Source organism: Macaca mulatta, chromosome 11 (genome assembly GCF_049350105.2).
Source record: "Macaca mulatta isolate MMU2019108-1 chromosome 11, T2T-MMU8v2.0, whole genome shotgun sequence".
Classification (NCBI taxonomy): domain Eukaryota; kingdom Metazoa; phylum Chordata; class Mammalia; order Primates; family Cercopithecidae; genus Macaca; species Macaca mulatta.
The window spans coordinates 116,443,583-116,469,052 of NC_133416.1; the positions used below are offsets into that span (position 1 = coordinate 116,443,583).

The following is a 25,470-nucleotide window of genomic DNA, read 5'->3' on the forward strand; positions in this document are numbered from 1 at the left end:
ATGGCGGCCAGGTCCTTCCTCTTCCGTGTGTGTGTGTGCTTGTTTGTGCGTGTGTGTGTGCATGTGCGTGTGTGTGTGTGCACATTGTGCGCTTTCCGGGCCTCACCGGGGTTGGCCGTGCTCTGGTGGATGGTGGCCAGGTCTTTCCTCTTCCGTGTGTGTGCACATGTGTGTGTGTGTGCATGCATCTGGGCCTCACCAGGGTTGGCCATGCTCCAGTGGATGCCAGCCAGGTCCTTCCTGTTCTGCGTGTGTGTGTGCATGCACGTGTGCACTTGTGTGCATGCGCACTGCAGGCTGTCTGGGCCTCACCGGGATTGGCCATGCTCCAGTGGATGGTGGCCAGGTCCTTCCTCTTCTGTGTATGTGTGCATGTTTGTGTGCACAGGTGTGTGAGTGCATTTGTGTGTGTGAGCACACGTGTATTTGTGTGCATGCACGTGTGTGCATCCAGGCTTCACCGGGGTTGGCCATGCGCTGGTGAATGTCAGCCAGGTCCTTCCTCTTCCATGTATGTGTGCGTGTGCATGTGTGTGTGTGTGCGCATGTGTGTGTGCGTGTGTGTGTGCGCGCGTATTTGTGTGCGTGCGCACGTGTATTTGTGTGCGTGCACGTGTGTGTGTGTGCGCGCACTGTGGGCTGTCCGGGCCTCACCAGGGTTGGCCATGCTCCGGTGGCCAGGTCCTTCCTCTTCCACATGTGTGTACGTGTGTGCATGTGCGCGTGTGTGTGTGTGTGCGCGCGCACGCGCTGTGGGCTGTCCGGGCCTCACCAGGGTTGGCCATGCTCCGGTGGATGGCAGCCAGGTCCTTCCTCTTCCACTTGTGCATCTCCTCCTCCATCTTGTCAATGCGGGCCAGGTTCAGAGCCCACAGGCAGCCCTTGCGGGAGGAGCCGCTCATCTTGTTCTCCACCTTCTCGAAGCACTTGTTCAGAGACAGGTTGTGCCGCACCGAGTTCTTCCAGCCGTCGGGAGCCGTCTATGAAGAGACATCGGCATTCAGAGGCCTCCCTGTAAGCCCTTCCTCCTACCCCGGGGATCTCCTACTCAGGCCCGTAGCGGCAGGACATCGCGGTGGCAGGAGTAATTTGACAGTGACTGACACTCAGCCTCAAGTTGGAGAGACAAGAGAGAGTGCTGGGGACGGAGGCCAGCTGGTGTGGCCATGCCCTGATGAGAGGGGAAGTACAATTCAGCTCTGGCCAACTGTTACTATAGGAGGATGCAGCCTGGCCTGCTGGATATTCCATACTCCCTCTCCCACTGAGGAAGCAAGCAAGGAAGAATGATGCCAATAAATGGATAACTGGTCAAGTGTATTCAATGCAAATTTACTTTTTGAGACAGGGTCTTGCTCTGTCACCCAGGCTAGAGTACAGTGGTGTGATCACAACTCACTGCAACCTCGACCTCCTGGGATCGAACAGTCCTCCCACCTCAGCCCCCCAAGTAGCTGGGACTACAGGCGTGCACCACCAGCAAATTATTTTTAAATGCTAGATAACCAGATATCACAATGCATCTCACACCACACGTGTACATGTACTCACACACACTGTACTGCAGTATTTTTGCTGAGGACACTGTCCAGGCCAGGGACCCTACAGCTTGGTGTACCCTCTGACTTCCTGCTCCACTTTTTGCTTTGATGCTAACAAGGATAACATTACTAGTGGCCAACCCTATGCCAGAAGCTGCCAGGCCCTTATCCGCAGGATCCTCACTGACCTTGCCAGCTTGGGATGATTCTCCACACCTGACATATGAGGATACTGAGGCTCAGAGGTGAAGGCTCTTGCCAGTTCCGTTGTTTTGCATCATTATGTTGTACTGAATCCGTGCTGAGTAACTAGTCTGGTGCCTCTACCCTTTTCTCCTTGGGATGCCCAATGAACTCCTCTTCATCTGTCAGAGCCCAGTTCAAATGCCCCCTCTCTTTCTGACTTTCTTCTATGTGAGTGTATGTGCACATGTCCTAATCACCAGATACACAGACATAACTGGGAACCAAAGAGGGTTGGCCCAGGGCCAGCCCTGGATTCTGGCAGCACCAGGCAGCTCCAGCACCCCTACCCTGGCTTGGGACCCCTCACCTTGAAGTAGGGGAAGTGCTCCTTCATGAAGCTGTAGATCTCACTCACAGGCAGGCTGCCCGTCTTGCTGTTCTTCAGGGCCATGGCGATCAGACAGCTGGGGGCAGGAGGTGGGGCAGGGCAGGGCAGGCCAGGCGTGAAGGGGTCTCAGGCTGACAGCCCAGTGCCTCTTCTGCCAGGAAGCCTGCCCTGCTTGACCCTACACACTCACACACAGTGAGCTCTCAATACCATTTCATGGCCCGATGTCTTTCCCACCCTTTGCCCTTTCTCCTTGACCCTGGGCTCAACCATTGGTACTGACTTGAGAAATCTTACCCTTTCCCCTCTTCATGGCATCCCCATAATTTTAATGACTATGAGCCTTTAGACTTTCCCTAGGTTGTTTCCCCCTCCCCAAACTCCCGTGAGGTATACAATACTATTATTTTGATGACTTTTTACATTTGGGGAAATCAAGGCTCAGAGAGGCCACGCCACTTCCTCAAGGCCACACAGCTTGTGAATGAAGTGAACTGTGGCACTGGATTCAGGTCTGCAGTGGGCTCTTGACCTGGGGGACCCTATGATGCTCCTTCCTGAGAACAAGTCCCACCTGGGGGTTCCCCACTCCCCAAAACCTCCCTCTTGGAAGTCTGGGCTGCCACACGTAGCTGTCTGAGATGCCCTGAGCGCAGCCTCATCCCTCTCCTCCCGGAGCCGCCCTCGGCCCTGACCCGGCCCACCCTGGACCTCACCTGTACGAGTAGATGGGCTTGGGGTAGTGTTTGGGGTGCAGTTCCTGAGACGAGTGCACAGCCACATGGGGCTGGGGGTAGGGGGGCCGTACCCCAAATGGGGGGCCATAGAGGCCCACAGGAGGGCACTTCCCACAGGCAGGGGCAGGGAGAAAGTGGCAGAGAGAGAGAAAGAAGGTGAGAAAGAACATACGTCACTCACAGTAACCCTGTCCCAACCCTAGTTTCAAAACGCCTCGTGTGGGGATTCACAGCCGTCCAGGAAACAATCTTGTCTCCGCTCAGGGCAGGAGTTTTGGGGGAACGGAATGAATGACCCCATGACCTGAGCATGGGGGGGAATGTTATTCCCATGTTCTGGGTGAGTAAACTGAGGCTCAGAGAGGTCCCTGGCCAGCCCAAGGCAGGGTGTCTGCTGCTGAGTCCAGGGCTTCCCTGAGCCCTTGGTACCTGCTGGGCACCCGGGGGGAGCGGGAACTGTGGTTGGGTGGCAGGTGAGTACAGATGCGGCGGGTCTTGCAGGCCAGATGAGGACTGGCCCCCCACGGGGAACTGGCTCATCTGCTGGGCGGGAAGAGGAGGAGACAGAGGGTCAGAGTGGGGGTGGGCACCCAGTCTGGAGGGCACTGCCCACCCTTCGCAGTCCATGCAGTGGTACTTACGCTGTCTCCATGACCAGTTATGGGGCCCAGACCTGGCATGCCTCTGGGGGCCATGCCTGCTGGGCCATGGAGAAGGGGACTTGGAGTGGCTCCCACATGCAGGTCGGCCGCCCCAGCCAAGGCACCTGCAGGAGAGAAGCACAGAGACGCTGCTGGGCCAGAGGAATGGTGGCTGCCACCAGGAATGGCCCAGTGCCCAGGTGTCTCCAGAGAATGGAGCTAGCCCCTTTCCTCAGACCAGGCACAGAGTAGGTGCTTGGCAAATCACTTCCCTGGTATGTAGTGAAAAGTAGATTCTTACGTGCTATACAACCTTAGGTCAGCCTCAGTTTTCCCATTCGTCCTTGAACTACTGATACCCCTAACTATAAATTTGCTGTGAGGGTTAAATGAGATAATGTCTATCAAGTGCTTAGCACTTTGCTGGGCACATAATACCTCAATACACATGAGTCAATAATAAATGATAATCATGATGATGTAATAGCTTAGTCCCTGTCCTTCATGAAGCTAAAACACTAATTCACTGTTCATTTCTTTTCTCAAAAACATGCCATGGCTCCTGAGTGCCTCTAGGTTTAGGTCCAAAATGGCTTTGTGCCTTCTCTCCCTTTTGCCAAGCCCTGCTCCTCCACACAGGATGAGAATAGCAGACATACTTCCCCCATCTTGTGCTGGGCTTGTGACAGACATTGCTAATCTATCACAGATTCTTACTGCACTAGGCTGATTTCAGGCAGCCACCTCCAGTCAAGCAAAGTTGACCTGCAGGATGGTCTTGCCCTAGGGGCACCTCTTCCAGGAAGCCCTATGGGTCCTTCTCTCCTCTGAGTTCTGGCTGCCACTGTCCCTAGATCTGTTTGTCTTGTCCTTCTCTCTCTGACCAGATCGTCAGCTCCCTAAGAATTGGGACCACATCTTCTATCACTCATTGCTCCAAATGCCTGGCACAGTAACAGGCCCACAGAAAGTACCCAGCAGCCACAGTGAAGGAAGAGGCATCCTTATTTCACCATTTATTAAACACCTCCTGCGTTCAAGGCACTCTCTGCATCGAATCCTCACAATGTCCCATGCAGGCAGTTCTGTTACACTTTTGCTGCAGATGTGGAAACTGGTCAGGGCAGAAAGCACTTGGCTGAGATCACACAGCTGTCCCCTGGGGGTTCTAGATCAGGGATTGGCAAACTGGCAGCCAAACTCTGGCCCAGAGCCTGTTTTTGTAAATAAAGTTTTACTGGCACAGAGTTGCACTGATTCATTTACATATTGTCTGCGGCTGGTTTTGTGTTACAATGGCACAGTTAAATCGTTTTGACAGATCAGATTACCTACAAAATCTAAAATATTGACTACCTGGCCCTTGACAGAAAGTTTGCTGACCCCTGCTATACATGCTTTGCCCAAGAACAATTTGCCCAATGAAACAAATAATCCTAGACAAGTATTTTTCAACCACTGGTACTTTTAATATACTGTTGTTTATTGTTTTGTCACTGTTTTGCTTTTCTTCAGTACTTTCTGTGTCTCTAAGCATTTTATCCATTGCCTATGATTGCAGCTAACTGCCATTAGCTGCAACTAGCTGCCATTTATTGAGTATCTACTGTGTGCCAGACCCTACACTCAGCACTTCCACATATTATCTCTTGGAATCCTCTTGATCAGGGGGCAGCAAACTTCTCTTGTGAAGGGCCAGATGGCAAATATTTTAGGCTTTGCCAGCCAGATGGTCTCTGTGTTTTTACAACCCTTGGAAAATGTAAAATCCATTCCTAACACAAAGGCTGTACAGAAAGAGGCCGTAGGCTGCATTTGGCCCACGGGCTGTAGTTTGCCAACTGCCCTAGAGGTTCAGGATGCACCATTGTGGCAGCAGGACTGTATTCACAGAAACCTTAGCTCACTCAGGGCCTGGCACACGGTTAAGCAAATGATGAACCACATCCCTCTAAGGAAGGAGCATTTGTCCCATTTTACAGATGCAGAAAGAGAGGCCCAGAGAGACTGGGAGACGGGGTCATGGCCACACGGTGGGTGGGTGGCAGGGCTGGGAATCACCCCCTTTCCTATATCACACTCCTCCCTGCCCACCCTGTCCCTGAGCCTACCTGGGTGTGGATGTGGCACGCAGGGGCCACCCAGGTCCACGCGGCCACTTGCCATCTGCTGCAGCCGAGGCACATCCACCGCCGTGAGCCACGACAGCGACTGCAGGTCCCCGGGGAGGTCGTCATCGCTGGTGGTGGCTAGAAGCCTGAAGAGAGGAGCAGAGAGCTCTGGCGGGAGGGGGAGCTTAGGCCAGCTCCTGGGGGTGCGTCCTGACCTCTGGAAGCATCCGCTTAATGTGCCTCATCTCCCCAAGCCACGCCAGCCCTCCAACCTGCCAATCCCCAGGACTGGGCACGGGAACCTGGTCCCAGATCCCTTTTGGTGGCCAGATCTTTCATCCTCATCCTTCCTTCCTTCCTTCGCCCACTTAACACATCCTACTTAGCACCTACCACAAAAACAATACACGCAAATGTTTGTTGAGGACTTACTATGTGCCAGGCAGCGGTCAAGACTTTTTACACTCCCAGTCACCCTGTGAGGCAGGTATTATTATTCCTATTTTGCAGATGGGGAAACTGAGGCACAGTTGGAGCTTACCTACTATGGGACACTACAGCACAGAGCAGTCAGGGCCTGTGGCCAGGGTCCCACCTGCCAGGACAGGATCAGGCTCCCGACCCCATGTCCAGGGCAGTTTCCTGCTGTGCTGTAGCTGTGAGGAACATGGAACTTGGGAACAGTCCGCGTGGATGATCCTGCCATGTGCTGAGGCAGCTGAGCACCTGCTACCTGCCAGGCCCTGGACTCAGCATTCAACAAGCGCTGTCCTGCACAATTCCCACAGCTGCTGTGAGATGTAGGGTGGGCCCATACTCCCAATGTACAGATGAGAAAACTGAGGCTCGAAGCACTGAGTCACCGCCCAAGACGACACAGAACAGGAGGTGGTGGGGCTGAGACCCAGTCAGTGCCTCCTGAAGCCTGAGCTCTTCACGTTGACCCCTGGTGGCCCCGGGAAGTTCCAGCCGGGACCCACGCCCACCAGCCGCAACAGATTCATGGGCAAAACATTGCTTGTTGTGGATGTAGGATAGCTGCCCACGGAGGTGCCAGACAGGTTGGTGATCTGCGATAGCCATGTCATTCCCCAGTGCCCTGAAGTCACACTTGCCACGCGACTCCAAGAGCACCGGGTCTTACACCACCATCTGGGCCCTGTCGTGACAGTGCAGAGACCAGCCCAGGAGCACACGCCAGACCCCACATCTGCCACCCTGCGGCCAGGGGCTTTCTGTGTCACCACCAAGAGGCCCACAGTCTAAATTCTAAGCTCCATGTTTCAAAAATAGTCTCATAGATTGAGTAGAGAGAGGCGGGACACCGACCCATCCTGCCCTGGTTTTCTGCGCCTCTCAGAGGCTCCAGCGAGGCCCGGCCCCTTCCCTCCCTCCATCTGCTTGGCCAGCTCGGCCTCACATTCTCCCTCTCCCTCCTCCTCCCTCTCTGTCTCTCTCTCTCTGCTCCTCCCCATCTCTCCCCTCTTGTGTTTTAGGGCCACAATTAGCGTTGCCATGGCCACACTGCTCAGTTGTCACAGGGCCCGGGCCCTGGGCCCACGAAGCTGGCATCAGGTGACTGCCTGGCTGCCCCCGCGATTGGCTGCCTCATAGGGAAACAGGGCCTGGAAACGATTTGAAAACGCGGCCGGCCGTGTCAGTGGCAGCAGTTGGCCCGGCTGCTGTCCCCCGGCATCCCATTGTGTGACAAACGACTGTTGCCCCTGTGGCACGTGGCCCCCATTGTCCCAGGGTCTCAGTGCAATTGTTTCTGCGGCCCCCCGGCTGCCACCCCTCCAGCCTGCTCGTAACTCATCTGGCTAAGTGACAGCCACGGCCTGGGCCTGGGTGATACCATCTGTCCCCTCAGGCCCTGGGAGACCATGGGGTGAAGTGCAGGGGCAGGGCCTGGTGTGCCACCCGCTGTTGGGGGTGCTGGCTAGTCCCCACCGTCCCTTCCTCACCCACTGGCCAGCAAACCTCCTGGCGCCTGGTGGTACAAGCCATGCTCCTGTTCAGTAACCTGCTGTGACTCCCCACTGCCCTGGCCGCTCTGCTTGGCACTGCGGTAACAAGGAGAAGTGGGGCTGGGCCCCTGCTGGCAGGTTTAGCAAGGTAGCTGCCCTCCAAAGCTCCCTGAGTGAGGGGCTGTAAATGAACTAGGTTCCTAGGTGCCACTGTGGGGCAGAATCTCTGGGAGCAGGTAAACCTAACAGGCAGCACCCGTGGTGGTTAAATGCTTGGGCTCTGGATTCTAATCCTAGTTTCCACTTGCCTGTGTGCCCTTGGGCCACTGGCTTAACCTCTCTGAGCCTCAGTTTCTTATCTGTATAATGGGGATAACAATAGCTCTTTTCTCATAGGATGTCATAAGAAATATGTAATTGCATGTAAAGCACTTGGAACAGTGGCTCATAGTAAATGTAATATGAATATTTAGCTGCTATTAATATTAACACCAACATTAATGTTCATATTAATATTCACCAGGTCGCCAGGGGGCTGGAAGTACGTTGAAGCTTTGGGATCTGGGGGTCACATCGACATGCCCTGGCCACAGCTACCACTAAACACTTCCCTGTAAGGAGCACTGCCTGTGTGCCAGACCCTGGTTTTACACTGGCCCATTGTACAGATGAAGAAACACAGGACTGAGTGGTCACTTCAGTGCTGTCAGCCTGCCTCCCCACAGAGTGAGGATTACACGAAGTCAGGTATAAAGGGCGTAGCACATGGCTGAGTGTCTAGTTGGGCTGAGTCAATGGCGCTATCCTGATGCTTCTCTTTCCTGCTACTTGTGAGCCCCTCTGGCTCCCCCTTCCTGCAGCCCCACTCCTCCTGCAGCCCCCAGCAGACCCAGGCAGGGCTCGCGCCTCTGCGTTTGCCGTTCCTCTTGCAGGAATGATGCCCTTTCCGCCTCCTCCCCGGCACCCATGCCCACCCCTGGAGGCTCACTGCAAAGTCTGACTTCTGGCCTCTTCACCCCAGACATCCCACAGACATCACTGGACCCCACCCCTTATTTTACCTCTGGGAAGGAGAGATTGGTTTGCTCCCAATGTCACAGTATGGAAAAGGACCAGGGCTGGGGTCCTGACTCCCCATGCAGGCTCCTGCTACCCCGAGAGCAGCACTTCCGCTGGGAAGCCTTTGCCACCCAGACCCCAAGCACAGGACCCACTCTGCACCCTGACTGCTCTCTACACTTCGCCAGGACCAGCGAGTCCTGCACTGTCTAGGTCTCTGCCCCATTACCCCGCCTTCTGGCTCACTGAGTGTTGGCCCCAAGCCCCATATTGCCCCATGTCCTTGCACACAGTGGGTGCCTTTTTTTTTTTTTTTTTTTTTTGAGATGGAGTCTTGCTCTGTCACCCAGGCTGGAGTGCAGTGGCACAATCTTGGCTCACTGCAACCTCCGCCTCCTGGGTTTAAGCGATTCTCCTGCCTCAGCCTCTTGACTAGCTGGGATTACAGGTGCATGCCACCATGCTGGGCTAATTTTTGTATTTTTAGTAGAGATAGGGTTTCACCATGTTGGTCAGGCTGGTGTTGAACTCCTGACCTCGTGATCCGCCTGCCTTGGCCTCCCAAAGTGGGTGCCCTTTACATGCCTGCTTGGCTGGTTGAAAAAAGACTGACCGCAGGCCACCAGCTCTGAGAGTTGGTGTGACAGTGATGGTCACATCCAGCCCTTTTGAACTGACAGAGTTGTCTTCTGCCTCCTCAGGTCCTTGTCACAGCCCCAGGACAGGGACAGAGAGTAGGCAGCCCCACTTCACAGAGGGGGAAGCTGAAGCCAACCCAGTAAAAGAAAAACTCCTTTGTTAGTAAGCGAGGCAGTCAGAACTCGAACCCGGGTCTGTCTGCATGCCTCAGATTGTTCCTGTGGCACTACAGGTGGAGATCAGACATCTTCTGGGGGAGATGCCCCACCCTGGGTCCCGGGCTCTCACTTGGGGCTGTGCAAACTGGCATCTCCCAGAGAGCCAGTTAAAATGCAGAGTTGGGGCCCCAGCTCAGACCCTGAAGCCCCACCCTTGGGACTTCCAGCTATGCTCTGGGGGAAGGACAGCCCACAGGGGGCATGGCCAAAGCTCAGGCCTTGACTGGACAGATCTGGGTTCAAGTCCTTGTGATCCCTGAGCTGCATGACCTTGGACAAGTCACTGCAGGTCCCTGGGGCTCCACTCCCTGGCTATCGTAGGATCAGATGAGCCACTGTGTGATTGACTTTTGGCACAGGTGCAGTCCCCATCTCCCTTCTCAGGGGTTTGCTGTACATGCTTGGGGTTGATGGCCAGGCCCCTGCTTCCCCGCTGCCCCAGGCATCCCAAAGGTGGTCTGGTCCTCTCTTGTGCCCACTGCCCATGCCAGAATGTCCACCTCAGTACACCTGACAGGTGGCCCCAGCCAGCACCCTGGACACCTGCAGTGGCTGTGGGCACCAGGAGCACTGTGGTGGGAGTCCACTGGCTCCGAAGCCTGGTTAGCTTCCCACTGTTTCTTAGAGTCTCTCTGGCATTCAGGCATGTCTTCTGCATGCATGGCAAGGGCCAGGGGCTGACGCACCAGGGCCTACCTGAGAATGTCTCATCCCCCAATCACCTGACCACTCTGACCTCTGTCCCCTGCAGAAAGGTCAGCACGCCCCCCTCTCCACAGTGGCATGCGAAGCCCCCTCCATACCTCTCCTTCATCAGTGCCTGAAGTTCCCTCATTAAAGGCGTCCCCATGTGCCCTCGCCTCACTGTCTCCCGGTGCCTCATTTGAGACGGTGTAAACTACAGGGCCCACAGCAGCTGTAACTCAGGAAAGGCTCCTTGGTTCTGAAACCACCCATTCTGGCTTCTCAGCCATAGGCCCTGGGGAGGGCACTTAATCACCAGCCTCAGTTTTCCACCTGTAAAATGGGCGTGAGTGATAACAGTAATAGCCGCAATGCCTCATACCCCCAGGCTGGCACACTGGTGTGGAGGCACAGTGGCTTTGTGATCCACCTGCCATCTTAGAGGGCTGGGAATATTCCCTGGTGTGTGTGTGACAGAGACAGCCACACAGAGAGAGACCCTGTATCAACCTAAGTTTCCCGTCTACTGGAAAATGACAGGACATTTTAATTTCAAAGAGAAAGGCACATTCCAGCCCCACTGCCCTGGGCTCTCCTCCCAAGGCTTGTTCTGCTCCCGCTCTGGGAGTGTCACTTCAGTTCCTGGGTGAGAGGAAAATTCAGCCCTGCTAACCCTGACTCACCCATGTCACTGATGCCTGCCTGCCTAGGGTCACCTCCAAAGGAGGCTTTGAGAAGAATCAACTTCAAAAGACCCAACTCTGGCCGGGCATGGTGGCTCATGCCTGTAATCCCGGCACTTTGGGAGGCCAAGGCAGGCGGATCACCTGAGGTCAGGAGTTTGAGACCAGCCTGGCCAACATGGCGAAACCCTGTCTCTACTAAAAATACAGAAAGTAGCTGGGCATGGCGGCATGCGCCTGTAATCCCAGCTACTCGGGAGGTTGAGGCAGGAGAATTGTTTGAACCTGGGACACGGAGGTTGCAGTGAGCCAAGATCTTGCCACTGCACTCCAGCCTGGGTGACAGAGCAAGACTCTGTCTCAAAAAGAAAAAAAAGACCCAACTCCTTCCACCTGCTTCCTCCACTCTCCCTCCATCTCCGACTCCCCTTCCCTCTTCTGTGTCTGTCACTGTAACTGAGGGACCCTGGGAGGAAGCCCCAGCCCTGCCCGTCAGGTTTGGTGGTGTCTGGTGTGCTTCCTAACCTTCCTGAGCCTCAGTTTCCCCATCTGTAGAATGGGGGCAACAACGATGGAGGCAGAGCACCCACAAGAGCTGTGCTAAGTGCCCATCCTCTCCTCTTCCCCCTCCTCTGACATGGCGTCCAGGGTCCCCGATCTCCTATGGACCTGTCTCCACCCCACTCACCCACAGTCCCCTGCATGGTACCAGCCCTGCTGCTGGGTCGCCCAGAGCCACTGAGGCAGGCTTTCTGGGGAAGAGGCTGGGTACCTGCATTTAATGCATCCCCCAGCCTCAGGTTGTTCCTGCACACCCAGTGCTGGGGAGCTGTGGCCCATCTCGCCCTCCTTCTGTTGAGGTGGCCCCTGCCCTCACTCAGGTGTGGTGTGTGACAAGCCTCCGTTGCACTAACGGTCCCAGTTGGGGCCAAATGTCCTTCCCCGCTTCTCCGTGTGTCTTCCTCTGGGTCTACGCGCCTTCTGTTCCCTCAAAAGGACGCCTTTCCTTCTCCCTCTGTGCATTTCAGTGTCTCCCCATTGGATTCCCCATTTCTCTGAGCCCCAGGGAGCACTCTAGTTGACCACAACTTTCTTCTGAGCCCAACTGGTGGCCCCAGGGAGGGCAGGGGCTACACCTTCAGGTCTTGAGGGTCCCTAAGGGTCTGGCAGGGAGGAGACCAGGACAGGACAAGGGTTGAGTCCCCTGCTGGGTGCAGGCAGCCCCCAGACGCCCTGGTGCTGAAGCAAGGACCCTCACGCCCCCACGGGAGGAGCCAAACTCCCAGTGCCCAGCACAGGGCCAGGCACACGAAGGCTGCTCCACAAGTACCCACAGATGAACACAGATGAGCAAACAGACCCAGCATTCTGGTTGCTCCACCCACACTCCCCTGGGGTCAGCTGTCCCCCCATGGATGTGGCATGGGGTGGACAAGCCCCTCGTGTGCGCCCAGCCCTGAGCTAAAGCCACTTTCACACTGGATCTCACATCATCCTTGCAAGAGCCTGATCAGGCAGGGATTGTTATCATCACCACCTTCCCATTTGCCAGATGAGAACACTGAGGCCAGAGAGGAATGGGCCTGTCTAGGGTCACCCAGCCAGGGAGTGGTGGAACCAGGACATCCACCTCCAGAGACTGGGTTGGCTACAGCAACCGTGTCCTTTTCTCCCTGGCTGAAGAAGTGTGTTCTATTACAGAGGTCAACAACCTCCAGGCTGAGGACTGGTACTGGTCCGTGGCCTGTTAGGAACCGGGCTGCACAGAAGGAGGTGAGTAGCAGGTGCCTGAGCTCCACCTCCTGTCAGATCAGCAGCGGCATTAGATTCTCATGGGAGTGTAAACCCTATTGTGAACTGTGCATGCAAGAGATTTAGGTTGCCCACTCCTAATGAGAATCTTTTGTTTTGTTTTGTTTTGTGTTTTTGAGACAGAGCCTTGCTCTTGTCACCCAGGCTGGAGTGCAGTGGCACGATCTTAGCTCACTGCAACCTCCGCTTCCTGGGTTCAGGCGATTCTCCTGTCTCAGACTCCCAAGTAACTGGGATTACAGGCGCTACCACGCCCAGCTCAGTTTTTGTATTTTTAGTAGAGATGGGGTTTCACCATGTTGGCCTCGCTGGCCTCAAACTCCTGACCTCAAGTGATTCACCCGCCTTGGCCTCCCAAAGTGCTGGGATTATAAGCGTGAGCCACGGTGCCCGGCCTCCTTAGGAGAATCTAATGCCTGATGATATAAGGTAAAACAGTTTCATCCCGAAACCATCCCCCTTCCTTCACCGGATCCATGGAAAAATTCTCTTTCACAAAACCAATCCCTGGTGCCAAAAAGGCTGGGACTGCTGCTCTGTGATATCTAGAAAATTCTCCCAGTGTCTCCCCAATAGGCAGCCACGAGCAGCTTTTACATTTAAGTTCATTAAAATCAAATCAATGTACAGAGTTCCTTGGCCCACCAGCCACATTTGAAGTGCTGAATGGCCACACGTGGCCAGTGCAGATATGAAATGTTTCCATCAGTGGAGAAAGTTCTAGGTGGCAGTGATCTGTGATCTGAAACAATCCTTTCTATCTTGATGGAAAAAAATCTGTGGTGTTCTTACATTGCCTTAAAACAACTAGAAATTTGATTTAGATCTGGAAATTTAAGGAGATGATTTCATGGAATTTTGAGTTTTAGTATGTTTCATTATAAAACGAGTACCCCATCCGCCATCCCCACCACCAGCAAGGAGGTTGCAGGGAAGAGCTCTGTAAAAACAGGAGCTGTGTATTAGGGCAACTCACGAAGTTGTGAGCCCCCCGTCCCAGACCTATCCAAGCGGTAGCCGAGGGGATGAACTGCCAGGCCCATCCCTGTTGGATGAAGGGTCAGCCCAAGCAACCTCTAAGGTTCCTTTTTTTTTTTTTTTCAGACAAGAGTTTCGCTCTTCTTGCCCAGGCTGGAGTGCAGTGGCACAATCTCAGCTCACTGCAACCTCCACCTCCCTGTAACCTCTGCCTCCTGGGTTCAAGCAATTCTCCTGTCTCAGCCTCCTGAGTAGCTGGGATTACAGGCACCTACCACTATGCCCGGCTAATTTTTGGTATTTTTTGTAGAGACAGGGTTTCACCATGTTGGCCAGGCTGGTCTTGAACTCCTGACCTTGGGTAATCCATCCACCTCGGCCTCCCAAAGTGCTGGGATTACAGGTGTAAGCCACCATGCCTGGCCCTTCTAAGGTTCCTTTTGATGCAAAGACCCCCGACATTTGGGGGAGAAACCTGCAGGTCAACCCCCTGGGTGCATTTCCAAAGTTCCATCATCTTAGGCAAGCACCTTTCCCTCTCCAGACCTCGATATCCCCACCTGTAAAGCAGCAGCAACAGGGTAGAGGGTTCCCTCAGGGCCACAGGTGTGAGCTCCTCCTGGCTGTGTGACCTGGGGCTGGTGACTTATCTGTCCTGGGCCTCAGTTTCACTGTGTAGACAGTGGGAATAATAATAGCGGCTACCCTAAGGGAGCCGCCTAAGAGAAAATGACAACAGTTCAGCAATAATTTATTTAAGCATCAGATCAGATGAGGCATCTGTTCTGCTGAAAAGGCAGGCAGATCTATTAGTTCAGGGGTCCCCAGGGTGACTCCTGACAATGTGTCTTTCTCAGACTACGTGGGTGATCTGTCACCCACAGGGAGTCCTCATTAGTGAGCAGAGAGCTTTTTGGGCAAAAAGAACATAAAAGACCTATCTGGTGCACCAGAGTCTCCTTGAATTCAGTAGTTCACCAGCAACTTCCCCCGCCCCCAAAGACACTTCTTGCTTTTCAAAGCTCAACCTCTTACATTGCCTTAAAATATTAAGGCCTCTTACATTGCCTTAAAAATATTGCAGGTGCATATTTTTCCTTATCAAAACACATATGCACACACACGCATGCACACATGTGCACAGTACACACATGACGCACACATACATGTGCACACACCACACGTGCACACATACATATGCACACACAACACACACGTGTATGTAAACACATACATGCACACGCCCACAGACCCTAGACACTTCATTACTCCCTTTAACAGATAGGAAAGGTGAGGTCGAGCCAGGTGACCTCACCAAATCCCCAAGCTTCAGCAGCCCCAGGTAGCGGCTTCAGCTCCTCCCTCCTTGGGCCTCGATTTCCCCATCTGGGATGCCACCAGAGCCCCTTTAGGCAGCCCCCCCCTTTGCCAGGAAGTAGGGGGATGCTGAAGGGTTGGGTCCCTTTTGAAGGAACGGAGCATGGAGCATTCAAGGTCTGAGACAGATCCGGGCTAGGATTGAGGGTGGCACCCTGGGAACATCAATGTCAGAATAACACTCTATCATTGGTGTAATCCATTTCCCAAGTACCTCCTATGTGCTTATGACTTCCTGGGTGTTACCTGTGTGCCCTTCTGAGTTTTGCTCAGAAGGCTCTGAGTTCTGCAATGCCACATCCTAAGCCCATCCCAGCTGGGCAGCCCAGCCCCGGGTCCCCCGTTGCTCTCTCTGTGGCACTGCAGTGGAGTGCTACCCAGGTAGGCTTTGGGGGTCAGTCAGGCCTAGGTCTGGCCACTTAGCAGCTGTGAGAATTGTCTGCAGCCGTGTGCCTCTCTGAGCCTCAGTTTGCACATCTGTAAAATGGGAGGGCTAATGCTCATCCATCTCACGAGGTATGGTGAGGACTGGACGAAGGCACGCAGGAGGGCCGCTCACCCCAGTGGTGGTGGTCCCCTTCTAGTAAACCTCTCCTGACAGCATGGAGGAGTGAGCCCCGTGAAGACAGCCAACAGCAAGGTGACCGGCACTCGGGAAGTGTCTGCTCTATTCCACAGCATTTCTTGAACTCTTACTTGCCAGGCACTGTTCTGAATGCGCAGGACTCCAGAACGCACAGGAGAGACCCCTGCATGGGATGCCACCTTCTGCCAACCCCCTAGGTCCAAAACTCCCCAGTCTCCTGACAGCCTGTGGGGGCAGCTACCTGTCATCCTCATTTCACAGATGGGATGGCTGAGGCCCAGAGAGATGAGTGACAGGTCTCAGTCACATAGCATATCAGCAAAGGAGCTGGGATTTGAACCAGGGATGCACTGAGAGCCTGGAGCCTCTTCACGCAGCTGCTCTGCCGGTTTGGTTGAAATGCAGGAAGGGCAAGCCCTCATCATATCATTTATTTAAAAAATCAGAGTGTGCCCAGGTGTGATGGCTCATGCTTGTAATCCCAGCACTTCGGGAGGCTGACGCAGGAGGATCACTTGAGGCTAGGGGTTCATGACCAGCCTGGACAACATACTGAGACCTTGCCTCTACAAAAATGTTTTAAAATTAGCCAGGCATGGTGACGCATGCCTGTAGTCCCAGCTACTTAGGAGGCTGATGTGGGAGGACTGTTTGAGCCACAAGTTTGAGGCTGCAGTGAGTTATGATTGCACTGCTGCACTCCAGCCTGGGTGACAGAGCAAGACCCTGTCTCTAAAAAAATAAAAATGAAAAATAGAAAATAAAAAAATCCAGCGCCAGGTATCCCCATGGTGTCACAGCCACTTGTCAGGGGACCCTGTGGTGGCTCTGGGCAAGGCAAAATGCCACTGGAGTCCATGGCTTCCATCCTATGCTGACTGGGAGACCAACCCAACCCACTTTAATGGACAATGTCCTTAATTAATCAGTCATGTTGCTGGAGGGAGGAAAGAAACTGGCAGGAAACAGGAGGACAGGGACCAAGGGGACCTGCATTCCAGTCCAGCTCCACTCTTAATGGGGAAATCTTGGGCAGATAACTCAATGGCCTTTGAACCCCAGCATCCTCATGTACCAAACAGAGGTGAGAACAGAGCCTGCCTCTTAGTTTGGGGTAGGCAAACCACAGGTGCCGTGTTTGGCTCCAGGTAGGCACTGGAGAACTGTTCGTGGAATGGATTTAACACCCAGCAGCCAAAGTGACCTTTTACAAGGGACATCGGAACCTGTCATTGTCCTTAAAACCCACCAAGGGAGTGAGAGTCAAGCTCCTCACCTTGACCTGACACTTGGCCATCTCCTTCCCCACCTCTCTCCTTCCATTCTCTCTGCTCTAGCAACCTGTCCATCTCTCAGTTCCTCAAACATTCTAATTCTCATTCATCTTAAGATCCCTGCACACACTGTTCCCTCTGCCTGGAATGCTGTTCCATGCACTCATTTATAGCTGGTTTTTTCTCAGCCTAAATGATCTCTCCTGCGAGAGGCCCTCCCAGACCCTCCCTATCTCTTCCTGTGTGTGTCCACAGAATACTTATTTTGCAATGAGATATTTACTTACACGTTTCCAGTCTTTCTGCCATAGGATGGCAAGGACGAGGAGGCCCTCTATTTTGTTTAGCACCTGGCATAGGACCCAACACCCTGTGGGCATCTATAACATACTCCCAAGTATGAAAGCTAGAGTCAGAAAGGGAGGAAGAGTCCTCAGCCCAGCCCCAACATATCTTGCATTCTTCAATCTCCATCCATTTTCTGCCCAGCTTAAATATCACCTCTTCCAGGAAGCCCTCCCAGACCAGTCCAGCATCTCCCAGTCTTCCCTTCTCCTGAAATGGTTAGCGCCGTCAGTATCTACACATAGCACAGACCACTCATGGTCACCCACTAATATAACCCAGGCATCTGTTCTTACCCACTCCACCCTTCTAGATACTAAAGGGCAGGAGGACAGAGATGGATGTGTCTTACACCTCATTACAAGACCCATAGCAGCCAGCTCTGAGCCTTTCATTTGACAAATATTTGTCCCCCTAATGTGAACTGGACCCCCATGGCCACTGTCTCGTGATTGTTGCCGTAGAGGTGAAATGCAATGAACTCGCCAAAGAGCCTGGCAGGTGCCCACACAGGGTCACACATATTTATGGATGGATTATGGTTTCTGGGGAATCCTTGCCTACATAGCTGAAGTCCACAGACCACAATTAACTCTTTATTTCCCACCTTGGGATTCCTTAGGTTGATACAGCAATTGTATAGAGGAAAGAATATCCATCTTGAGTTTAGTTCAAATCCCATCTCAACCCCTTTGTAGCTGTGTGATTTAGGGCAAGTCACTTCACCTCTCTGTGCCTCAGTTTCCTCACAAGTAAAATGGAATAATAATTCTCCCCACACGGGGCAGATGTGAGGATAAGATCAGGTAACCTCTAAGACAAAGCCAGACACATGGTAGGTACTCAGACCACATTTCTCTCTTCCCACTTCATTCTCTCCTCTGCGTTGTCATTTAGCAGGGGTGTGCCTGACAAATATTGCCTCAGAGTGGGGGTCAGATCACTATTCCAGGGATTCAGAGACACGCCCTGCCCTACCTGGGCGGCAACTCCACCCTGATTACAAGGTTTTGCCTGCCTTCTTGAGATGTGGTTGGTAAGAAACTGTTACATCACTGAAAGCTGCTCTTGTTCCCGATCCAACCATTACACAAAAAGGGATGAAGCATTTCATGGAGGTGTTTATTTAGCTAACACATCTTTTGTAACCACGTACAGGAAAAAGAAAATCAAATACAATTTAGCAAGCTCAGAAATTCGCAACTTGGCCAAGGGTCAGTGTAGTGTGAAATGATTTGATTAGGAATTTGGCTAAAAGAATCTTTCCTTTCTAGAACAAGGGTGACTTGGGACTTAGAATGTGCATGTGTGTGAGAGTGCGTGCACACGTGTGTTTTTTAGGGATGAAACTGCAAGACCTGGAAAGAGACCGCAGAGAGGCTACCTCTCTTCCTTACCCATAAGGTCACCTGAGGAGCTGTTCTCTCCACCCTGAGGGTGAAGGGATGAGAAGACATCGGGATGGTTACTGCCCCTCAGAAGCGGAGTCCCTTCCAAGGAGATCACAACTGATGGGTGAAGTCACCTGATATGGGTTAAACTATCCCCACACGTAGTGTGAGTTCAAGAGAAATTTATCATCCCTTGAGCATGAAGCCTCCCTGTGTTTCCATGGATGTGTTATTTTCATGTGATATTCGTCTATTCGTCCATCTATCCAGTACATATGTGTTAACTTTTATCTACCACGTGCGCAGCATTGGCAGTCCAGAGATAAGAGAACCACCATCCAGAGAGGAAGGGCTTTTCCCCAAGGTCACCTCATTTCTGAGAGAAGGGACTGAGATTTTGGGAAGTGAACATCCAGGACGAGGATCCGGAAGGAGGACCACTGAGCCTCATGGCCCTGGGAGAAGGTGAGGGTCCAAGAAGTCAGAAGCCTGCCTTCCATCATCTCATTGGGCCTCAGTTTCCCAATCTGTAAAAGGAGCTTGTTGGACCTGACCTCCAAAATAAATTCTAAAAGGTGGGGGCAGGTGATTAATAATTTAAGTTCTGCCCCTTCATAAATGTGTGCCTTTGAACAAGTCATGTCTCTTGACCTCAGTATCCTTATGTGTAGATTGGGATAATGTCAGTACCTGTCTCATGGTTGTTACTATAAAGAAATGGCACGCCTGTAATCCCAGCACTTTGGGAGGCTGAGGCAGGTGGATCACTTAAGGTCAGGAGTTCAAGATCAGCCTGGACAACATGGTGAGACCCCATCTCTACTAAAAATACAAAAATTAGCTGGGCGTGATGGTGGGCATCTGTAATCCCAGCTACTCGGGAGGCTGAGGAAGTAGAATTGCTGGAACCCAGGAGGTGGAAGTTGTAGTGAGCCGAGATTGTGCCACTGCACTCCAGCCTGGACAGTAGAGCCAGACTCCATCAAAAAAAAAAAAAAAAAGAAAGGAAGGAAGGAAGGAAGGAAGGAGGGAGGGAGGGAGGGAAAGAAGGAAGGAAGGAAGGAAAGAAGGAAGGAAGGAAGGAAGGAGGAAGGGGAAGGGGAAGGGGAAGGGGAAGGAAAGGAAGAAATGGGACGCTACCCTTGCTAAGATGTTTTGCAGGTGCCTGGCACACAGTAGGTACTTAATAACTCTGTTTTAGCACCTCTAAGGGTGAACTTTCCTCCCACCCCCTGAGCTAGAGAGAAATCCAGCTAACCCAGGTTCAGCATGAGCCCTGTTTACCGTTGCCCAAGAGGTCAGGACCACCCCCGGTCCCCTGCCCCTTCGTCAGCAGCGGGGCTGAGAGGCTGCTGCCAATTTGCTGTCTAGGCTCCGCCACTGACTCCTGACAGCTCCCCAGGGACAGGGCAGCCGCCTCTAGCTGCTGCCCCCGCCCTCCTGCACACAGCCATTGAAAATTAACGGCCAAACTCGGCCCCAGGGGGATGGAGAGCCAGGCGGCTGCACAAGAGGCTGGACCCACAGCCTGCGTGGTCCTTGGAGCCCTTCTCTGGAGATGTGGGAGGGTGAATGAGAAGCCCATACACTTCTTCTGGGCTATTACTTGGGGAGAAAAATGGGAGTTGTTGGAAGCGGGAAGTCACTGTGTAATCATAAAACTCCCTCCGTAAGAAAGCACTCTCTCCCAGGCCCCTCTGAGTGCCTTGACCCACTTGAGATACAGAATCCTTCCAGCAAACCTGCAAATTGGGTGGCTCCATTTCACTGATGAAGAACCGGAGGCTCAGAGAGAGGCAGTGACTCGTCCAGGGTCACACAGCGGTGAGGTGATGGAGCAGCTTATTCTGTTCCAGCACCCATGCTCATGGCCAGTGGGACTTCGGGCCAGTGGTCACAGATGGTGGTTACAAATACTCTCAGGGTGCAACTGCTTTGGGGCCAAGTCTCCACTGTATCCATGACGAGCTGTGCCAACTTGTTAAGCCATATAAACAGGCTCAGCCTTGGTTTCCTCATTCACCAAATGGGCCCAAGAGGGGTGCCCTCACGGGGTGATTTTGGGGATTTGATGGGATTTGATGGGGATTTATGCCAAGAGCCTGGCATAGGCAAGGCAGGCAGTAAACGGTTAAGAAACCACCAGCTGCTATTATTATTGTTATTATTATTATGTTATTTTGCCTTTCTGGATACTCTGGCCGTTAGATATAAGAAAACACAGATGGGCATGGTGGCTCACGCCTATAATCCCAGCACTTTGGGAGGAGGTCGAGGCAGGTGGATCACTTGAGGTCAGGAGTTTGAGACCAGCCTGACCAACATGGCAAAACCCTGTCTCTACTAAAAATACAAAAATTAGCCAGGTACAGTTGCTCTCGCCTGTAATTCCAGCTACTAGAGAGGCTGAGGCAGAATTGCTTGAGGCTGGGAGGTGGAGGTTGCAGTGAACTGAGTTCACATCACTGCACTCCAGCCTGGATGACAGAGTGACTCACACACACACACACAAAAACAAAAACAAAACAAACGAACAAAAAAACAGCCCTGAATCCATGTGAATAGGAAAGGCTTGCACCAGACCAGGAGCCTGGGCACCTCTGGATCCAGTGCTGATGGGAACAGGCCTGCTTCTCCTCCCCACTCCCCTACCCCTGACCCCTGCTAGCTGGGCAGTGGACTGGCTAGGCATTGCCAGGCCCCCAAGACGCTCTCTGCTTGCCCTGCCCTGTTTTTGGAGAAGGCCAGCTGCTTAGTGCCCCAGACAGTTTGTCAGCTGGGTGGCCCAGATGAATGGGGCCAAGACTCCGGGGCGAGTCTGGTGGGAGCCCCTCCTGGGCAGCACCTGGGCATCTGGATTCAGGGTTTCTCCCTCCCTCCAAGTTCCTCCTCACTTCCCATCGTGAAAGCCCTCCATAGACGTGTCTCTTGCAGGAAGCCAGACTCTCTAATGTAACTAAGTGGTAACAGCAACAGCAACTACTGATTATGTGTTTCTTGCTCTACAAGCTTTATTTACTTAATCCTCCCAGCAACTGCATGAGGGAAGAGCCATGATCATGCCCATTTTAAAGATGAGAAACGAAACCAAGTCACTGGCCCTGCCTAAAGCTGGCCTTTGAACCTGCATGTGTCTGAATCCTAGCAATTGTTCTCACTCTCTGACTCCCCTATCTCCAGTGCTTTTAAGGGGTGCTTTTAGGTAACAGTAAGATTCAATGTCTTTGAGCTCTTAAAGCCACCCTGGAGGAAGGATGAGCTCGCCCAGGCTTGCAGCTAGGAGGGCAGAGGTAGATTCACCCTGGATACGTTCTGTGCCTGCTGGGTGTCAGGTACCTTCATAGATAATATGATACATATCTCACTTAACCCTCCAGAGCTAGCCTTTATTATCCCCGTTGCACAAAACTATGAAAGTTTACAGGTGAATGTGCTCATAATTGGTGAACGGCAGAGCGAAAAATGATTACAAAATTGCCATAACAACTCCATGCAGTGGGTACTATTTCTATCTCCATTCTACAGAGGAAGAAGCTGAGGCTCAGAGCTCCACACAGCCAGAGAAGTTGGGATTATAATGGACTTGAGAGCCCAAGCTGCTAACCCTTACACTGCCACTAACTCACTTGGCATTATTTAAACCCTGTGAGTGCTGGAAGGAAGCCTAGAGGCCCTTGGCTGTGTGATCTTGGGAGAAGCCATTTCATTTTTCTGAGCCTCAGTTTCCTCACCTATACAACAGAGCTCATCAGAGCAACCTCCTGAGATGAGGTGAGTGATGGGGGATGGCACACAGTAGGTGCTTGCAAACTGCCACGTACCTGGCCCCAGCTCTACACACAGCAGGCTCTCTGCAAATAGCTGTTTGAATCTGTGTCCTCATTTGGATCTCAGAAGGCAGCCTCCAGGCCCACAGCCCTCAGGAAGCAGCCTCCCTCTAATTGGGGACTGTGGTCTGCCCCAGCAGGCACTGCTGGTGAGTTGCAGTGACCCCGGGGGGCCAGACAACCCCTGGGTAAACAGGGCTGATAGGAGGTGACAGCCTGCTCTTCCCAGGCCGGCCCTGGTCCTGTCCCCATTCTGTAATCTGGACTGTGCCCCCTCAGCCTACAGACACGTTGCTTGCTTTGTCGGGGGAGCCCTGGAAACCAGGTCAGGGCTCCCTGGCCTCAAGGGAAGAAAGGCCAGGAGGGGACTCCAGGTCCTTCCTTTTCCTCCTTTTCCCTCCTGGAGACCTTGGACAAGCCCTTTCTCCTTTCTTGGCCTCAGTTTCCCCAACTGTAAAAAACAGGGGGTGCACAGACTGGATGACCCCCTAAAGGCCTTTTCGGCTATGAGGTTTGAAGACAAAAAAAAAAAAAAAAAAGAAGGGCTCTGAAGCCTTCCATGCATCCTCTCACTTGTACCTTGCTTCACCCTGTTTCAAGAAATAACTTCTTTTGGCCTCAGTTTCCATCTAATTTACTCTTCAAACACATGAGGCCTAGAAGAGACCTTAAGATCATCTAATTCAACAAGATCAATTAAATGATGAGGAAGTGAGGCCCAGGGCAAAGAACTTGCTGAATGTCACACAGACTGGCTGAGAACCTAGCAGATCTGACTACTTTCTTAACATCCATGGAGAGGATAGAACCCAATTCCTCCCAGAAGGGTGTTTTTTTCGTTTTGTTTTGTTTTTTTTTTGGCCGGGGGGGTGGGGTGGGGAGCATTTCCCACAGGGCCCATTAAGGCCACTGTAGGGGAAGCAGTAGCTGCTATTGTCATCTTAACATTCACCAGGAAGCCCAAACAGTATCAAATGCAGAAAGGGACCTCTTTTGGAGGGGACAGGAGACAGAAGGCATTTCGTGGTCCCACTGGGCCAGGTTGTGGCCCAGACACCCTTAGCAAGATCAACATTGAAATCAACACCTTCCAGCTCTCCCGCAAAAATCACAGAATTGGACATAACAATAGTTCTTGGGCAGTTTCAGAAACCATAAACAGCATATAAACACTTTGAGCAGTTAAAAAATATACAGTTTGTTATTGCTGGAGCTCTCACCTGTATTCCTGTGGAGAGGGGTGGTGATTTTGCCCTGAGTTTCGAATAATTCCTGACATTATGGATGAGATGTCACTTTCTATCATCTCCTTGGGAAAAGACAAGCAGAAAACAAAGCTCCCGTCAGCGACGATATGGACAAGGCAGAAACCCACACTTTTCCCGCAATTCAGAAAGATGGAGTGCAATCAACTCACAGAACACTCTTTTTTTTTCTTTAAAGAAAAAAGTTCTAGAGGATTCCTGGGCATCTCAGGTCACTTTTCCAGGGCAATTCTACAGGGTTTTACAAGCAAATGAAGAGAATGAAGTGAAATTCCCGCTTCTTTCGAATTAATGGGGGAAGAGCAGGGGAAGCCTCTAGAATCCAAACGTCAAACCCCGGAAATTGTGGACTCACAAAATAGGAATCAGAAAAACCGATTTCCTTCCAAGCCTTATATTTTCAACCTCAGTTTGGTTATGATCACTTTGAAAATAAGGGGCAGCTGGATGTGACATGTGTATTTCTCTGGGGGAACAAATCCCCACTTGCAAAGGGAATAATCCCCGCAAGCTCCTGCCCTGGAAATGCCTTCAGAAATGCCACAAGTCCTTACTGGAAAACCAGTCCAACCACCCCCACCCCCGCAACACACAAACACTGCCTTAAATTAAAAAATAAAAATATTTGAGTTCCCTAAGTTTCTCAAACTCCAAGCCTGAACCAACATAAAAGTCCATCAAAGGCTCCCAGTTCCGCCCCCAAAGCCATCGAAGGATTCCCAGGAAGGAGGAAAAGGGAGCAGAGGGAGGCGGCCCCGCAGCCCCTGCGCCCGGGTCTCTACCCTGGAAATGCAATGCCCGGCATTGCCCGGGAGGAGGGAGCAAAGCCGACCCTGCAAGGCGGTACCTGGAGCCGATCCTCGCGGGGCCGCCGCTGCCGGCACTCCGGGGGCGGGCAGGGGTTCCGGAGGGGGGCTCCCTCGCGCTCGCCCCTCGCGTTCCGCAATTTGGCCGCCGTCGCAGCTCGAACCGTTTTTAAATTTCCCTCTCTGGAGCTGTCCAGCTCAGAGCATGCGCAGTAGCCGTGCGGGGGGCTTTTCCCCAAGGGTCAGTTACAGGGCAGGGTCAAGGGGATTGCAGCGGGCGTTTCCCAGCAGCCGCGAGCCTTGCACGCCCCGGGGTTCTGGGGGGGTGTGTGTGAGGGGGGCGGGGCGGAGGGGTGCAGGGGTAGGGACCCCTCTTCAAACTTTGCCAACAGGGACAACTGCATGCCCGCGAGCATGCGTTGAGGAGCAGTGGGAGGGTGATTTCGGCCAAGGGAATTAAGTTGCAAAAGGAGGCTGGGTGCATTAAAACTTGCAATCCCGTCCCTGGCCTGGGGCAAAGGACGTGGGCGGACGGAAAAATCTGTTGCAACCTCCTCTCTCCCGCAAAGTGGGTGACGGGCCAGGAGGCAGAGACGGGGCCCCAGGTGGACGCGGATTCGGGCCACCTGTCCCTTTAAGAAAGTTGCGCCCGCGCTGGCTGGCGTGCGGCGGGAGGGGGCTGCGGAGCGGGTAGGGGGGCGCGGGGCGCCTCCACCTGCTGGGGCCGCGAGGGGGGACCCGGGCCGAGCGCGGCGGCGAGGCGAGGAGGGCGCCCCGGGACTGCGCGCTGCGCCCCCCTGTCCCGCGGGGAGGGTGAGCCCGCCCGGAGCGAGCGCAGCGGGGCTCGGCCGCCCAGGGAGCCGCGACGACGGCTGTAGCAGTGGTGGCGGAGGCTGCGGCGCTCGGGGTACGGCGCCGCGAGCCCAGCGCAGCCGTTGGGGGCAGTGGCCCGCGG

At 53.2% G+C, this 25,470-nt stretch overlaps 1 protein-coding gene across 3 annotated transcripts in view; it reads right to left on the minus strand.

Annotated features, from left to right (window-relative positions):
- Positions 1–24,700, minus strand: part of FOXN4 (forkhead box N4) — a 31,689-nt gene extending 6,989 nt beyond the window's left edge. The window contains exons 1-8 of one of the 3 annotated variants that reach the window (XM_077954895.1): positions 24,557–24,700; positions 23,665–23,753; positions 5,605–5,750; positions 3,494–3,618; positions 3,282–3,392; positions 2,832–2,959; positions 2,095–2,191; positions 773–980 (exon numbers count right to left, since the gene is read on the minus strand). In XM_077954895.1, coding sequence (XP_077811021.1) covers positions 773–980; positions 2,095–2,191; positions 2,832–2,959; positions 3,282–3,392; positions 3,494–3,618; positions 5,605–5,750; positions 23,665–23,750 — 901 coding nt within the window. In that variant the 5' untranslated portion in view covers positions 23,751–23,753; positions 24,557–24,700. Of the gene's footprint in view, positions 1–772; positions 981–2,094; positions 2,192–2,831; positions 2,960–3,281; positions 3,393–3,493; positions 3,619–5,604; positions 5,751–6,145; positions 6,810–23,664; positions 23,754–24,556 lie in introns of those variants that run through there. The other 2 variants (XM_077954897.1, XM_077954896.1) reach the window with 2 other exon arrangements.
- Between the last annotated feature and the right edge of the window lie 770 nt (positions 24,701–25,470).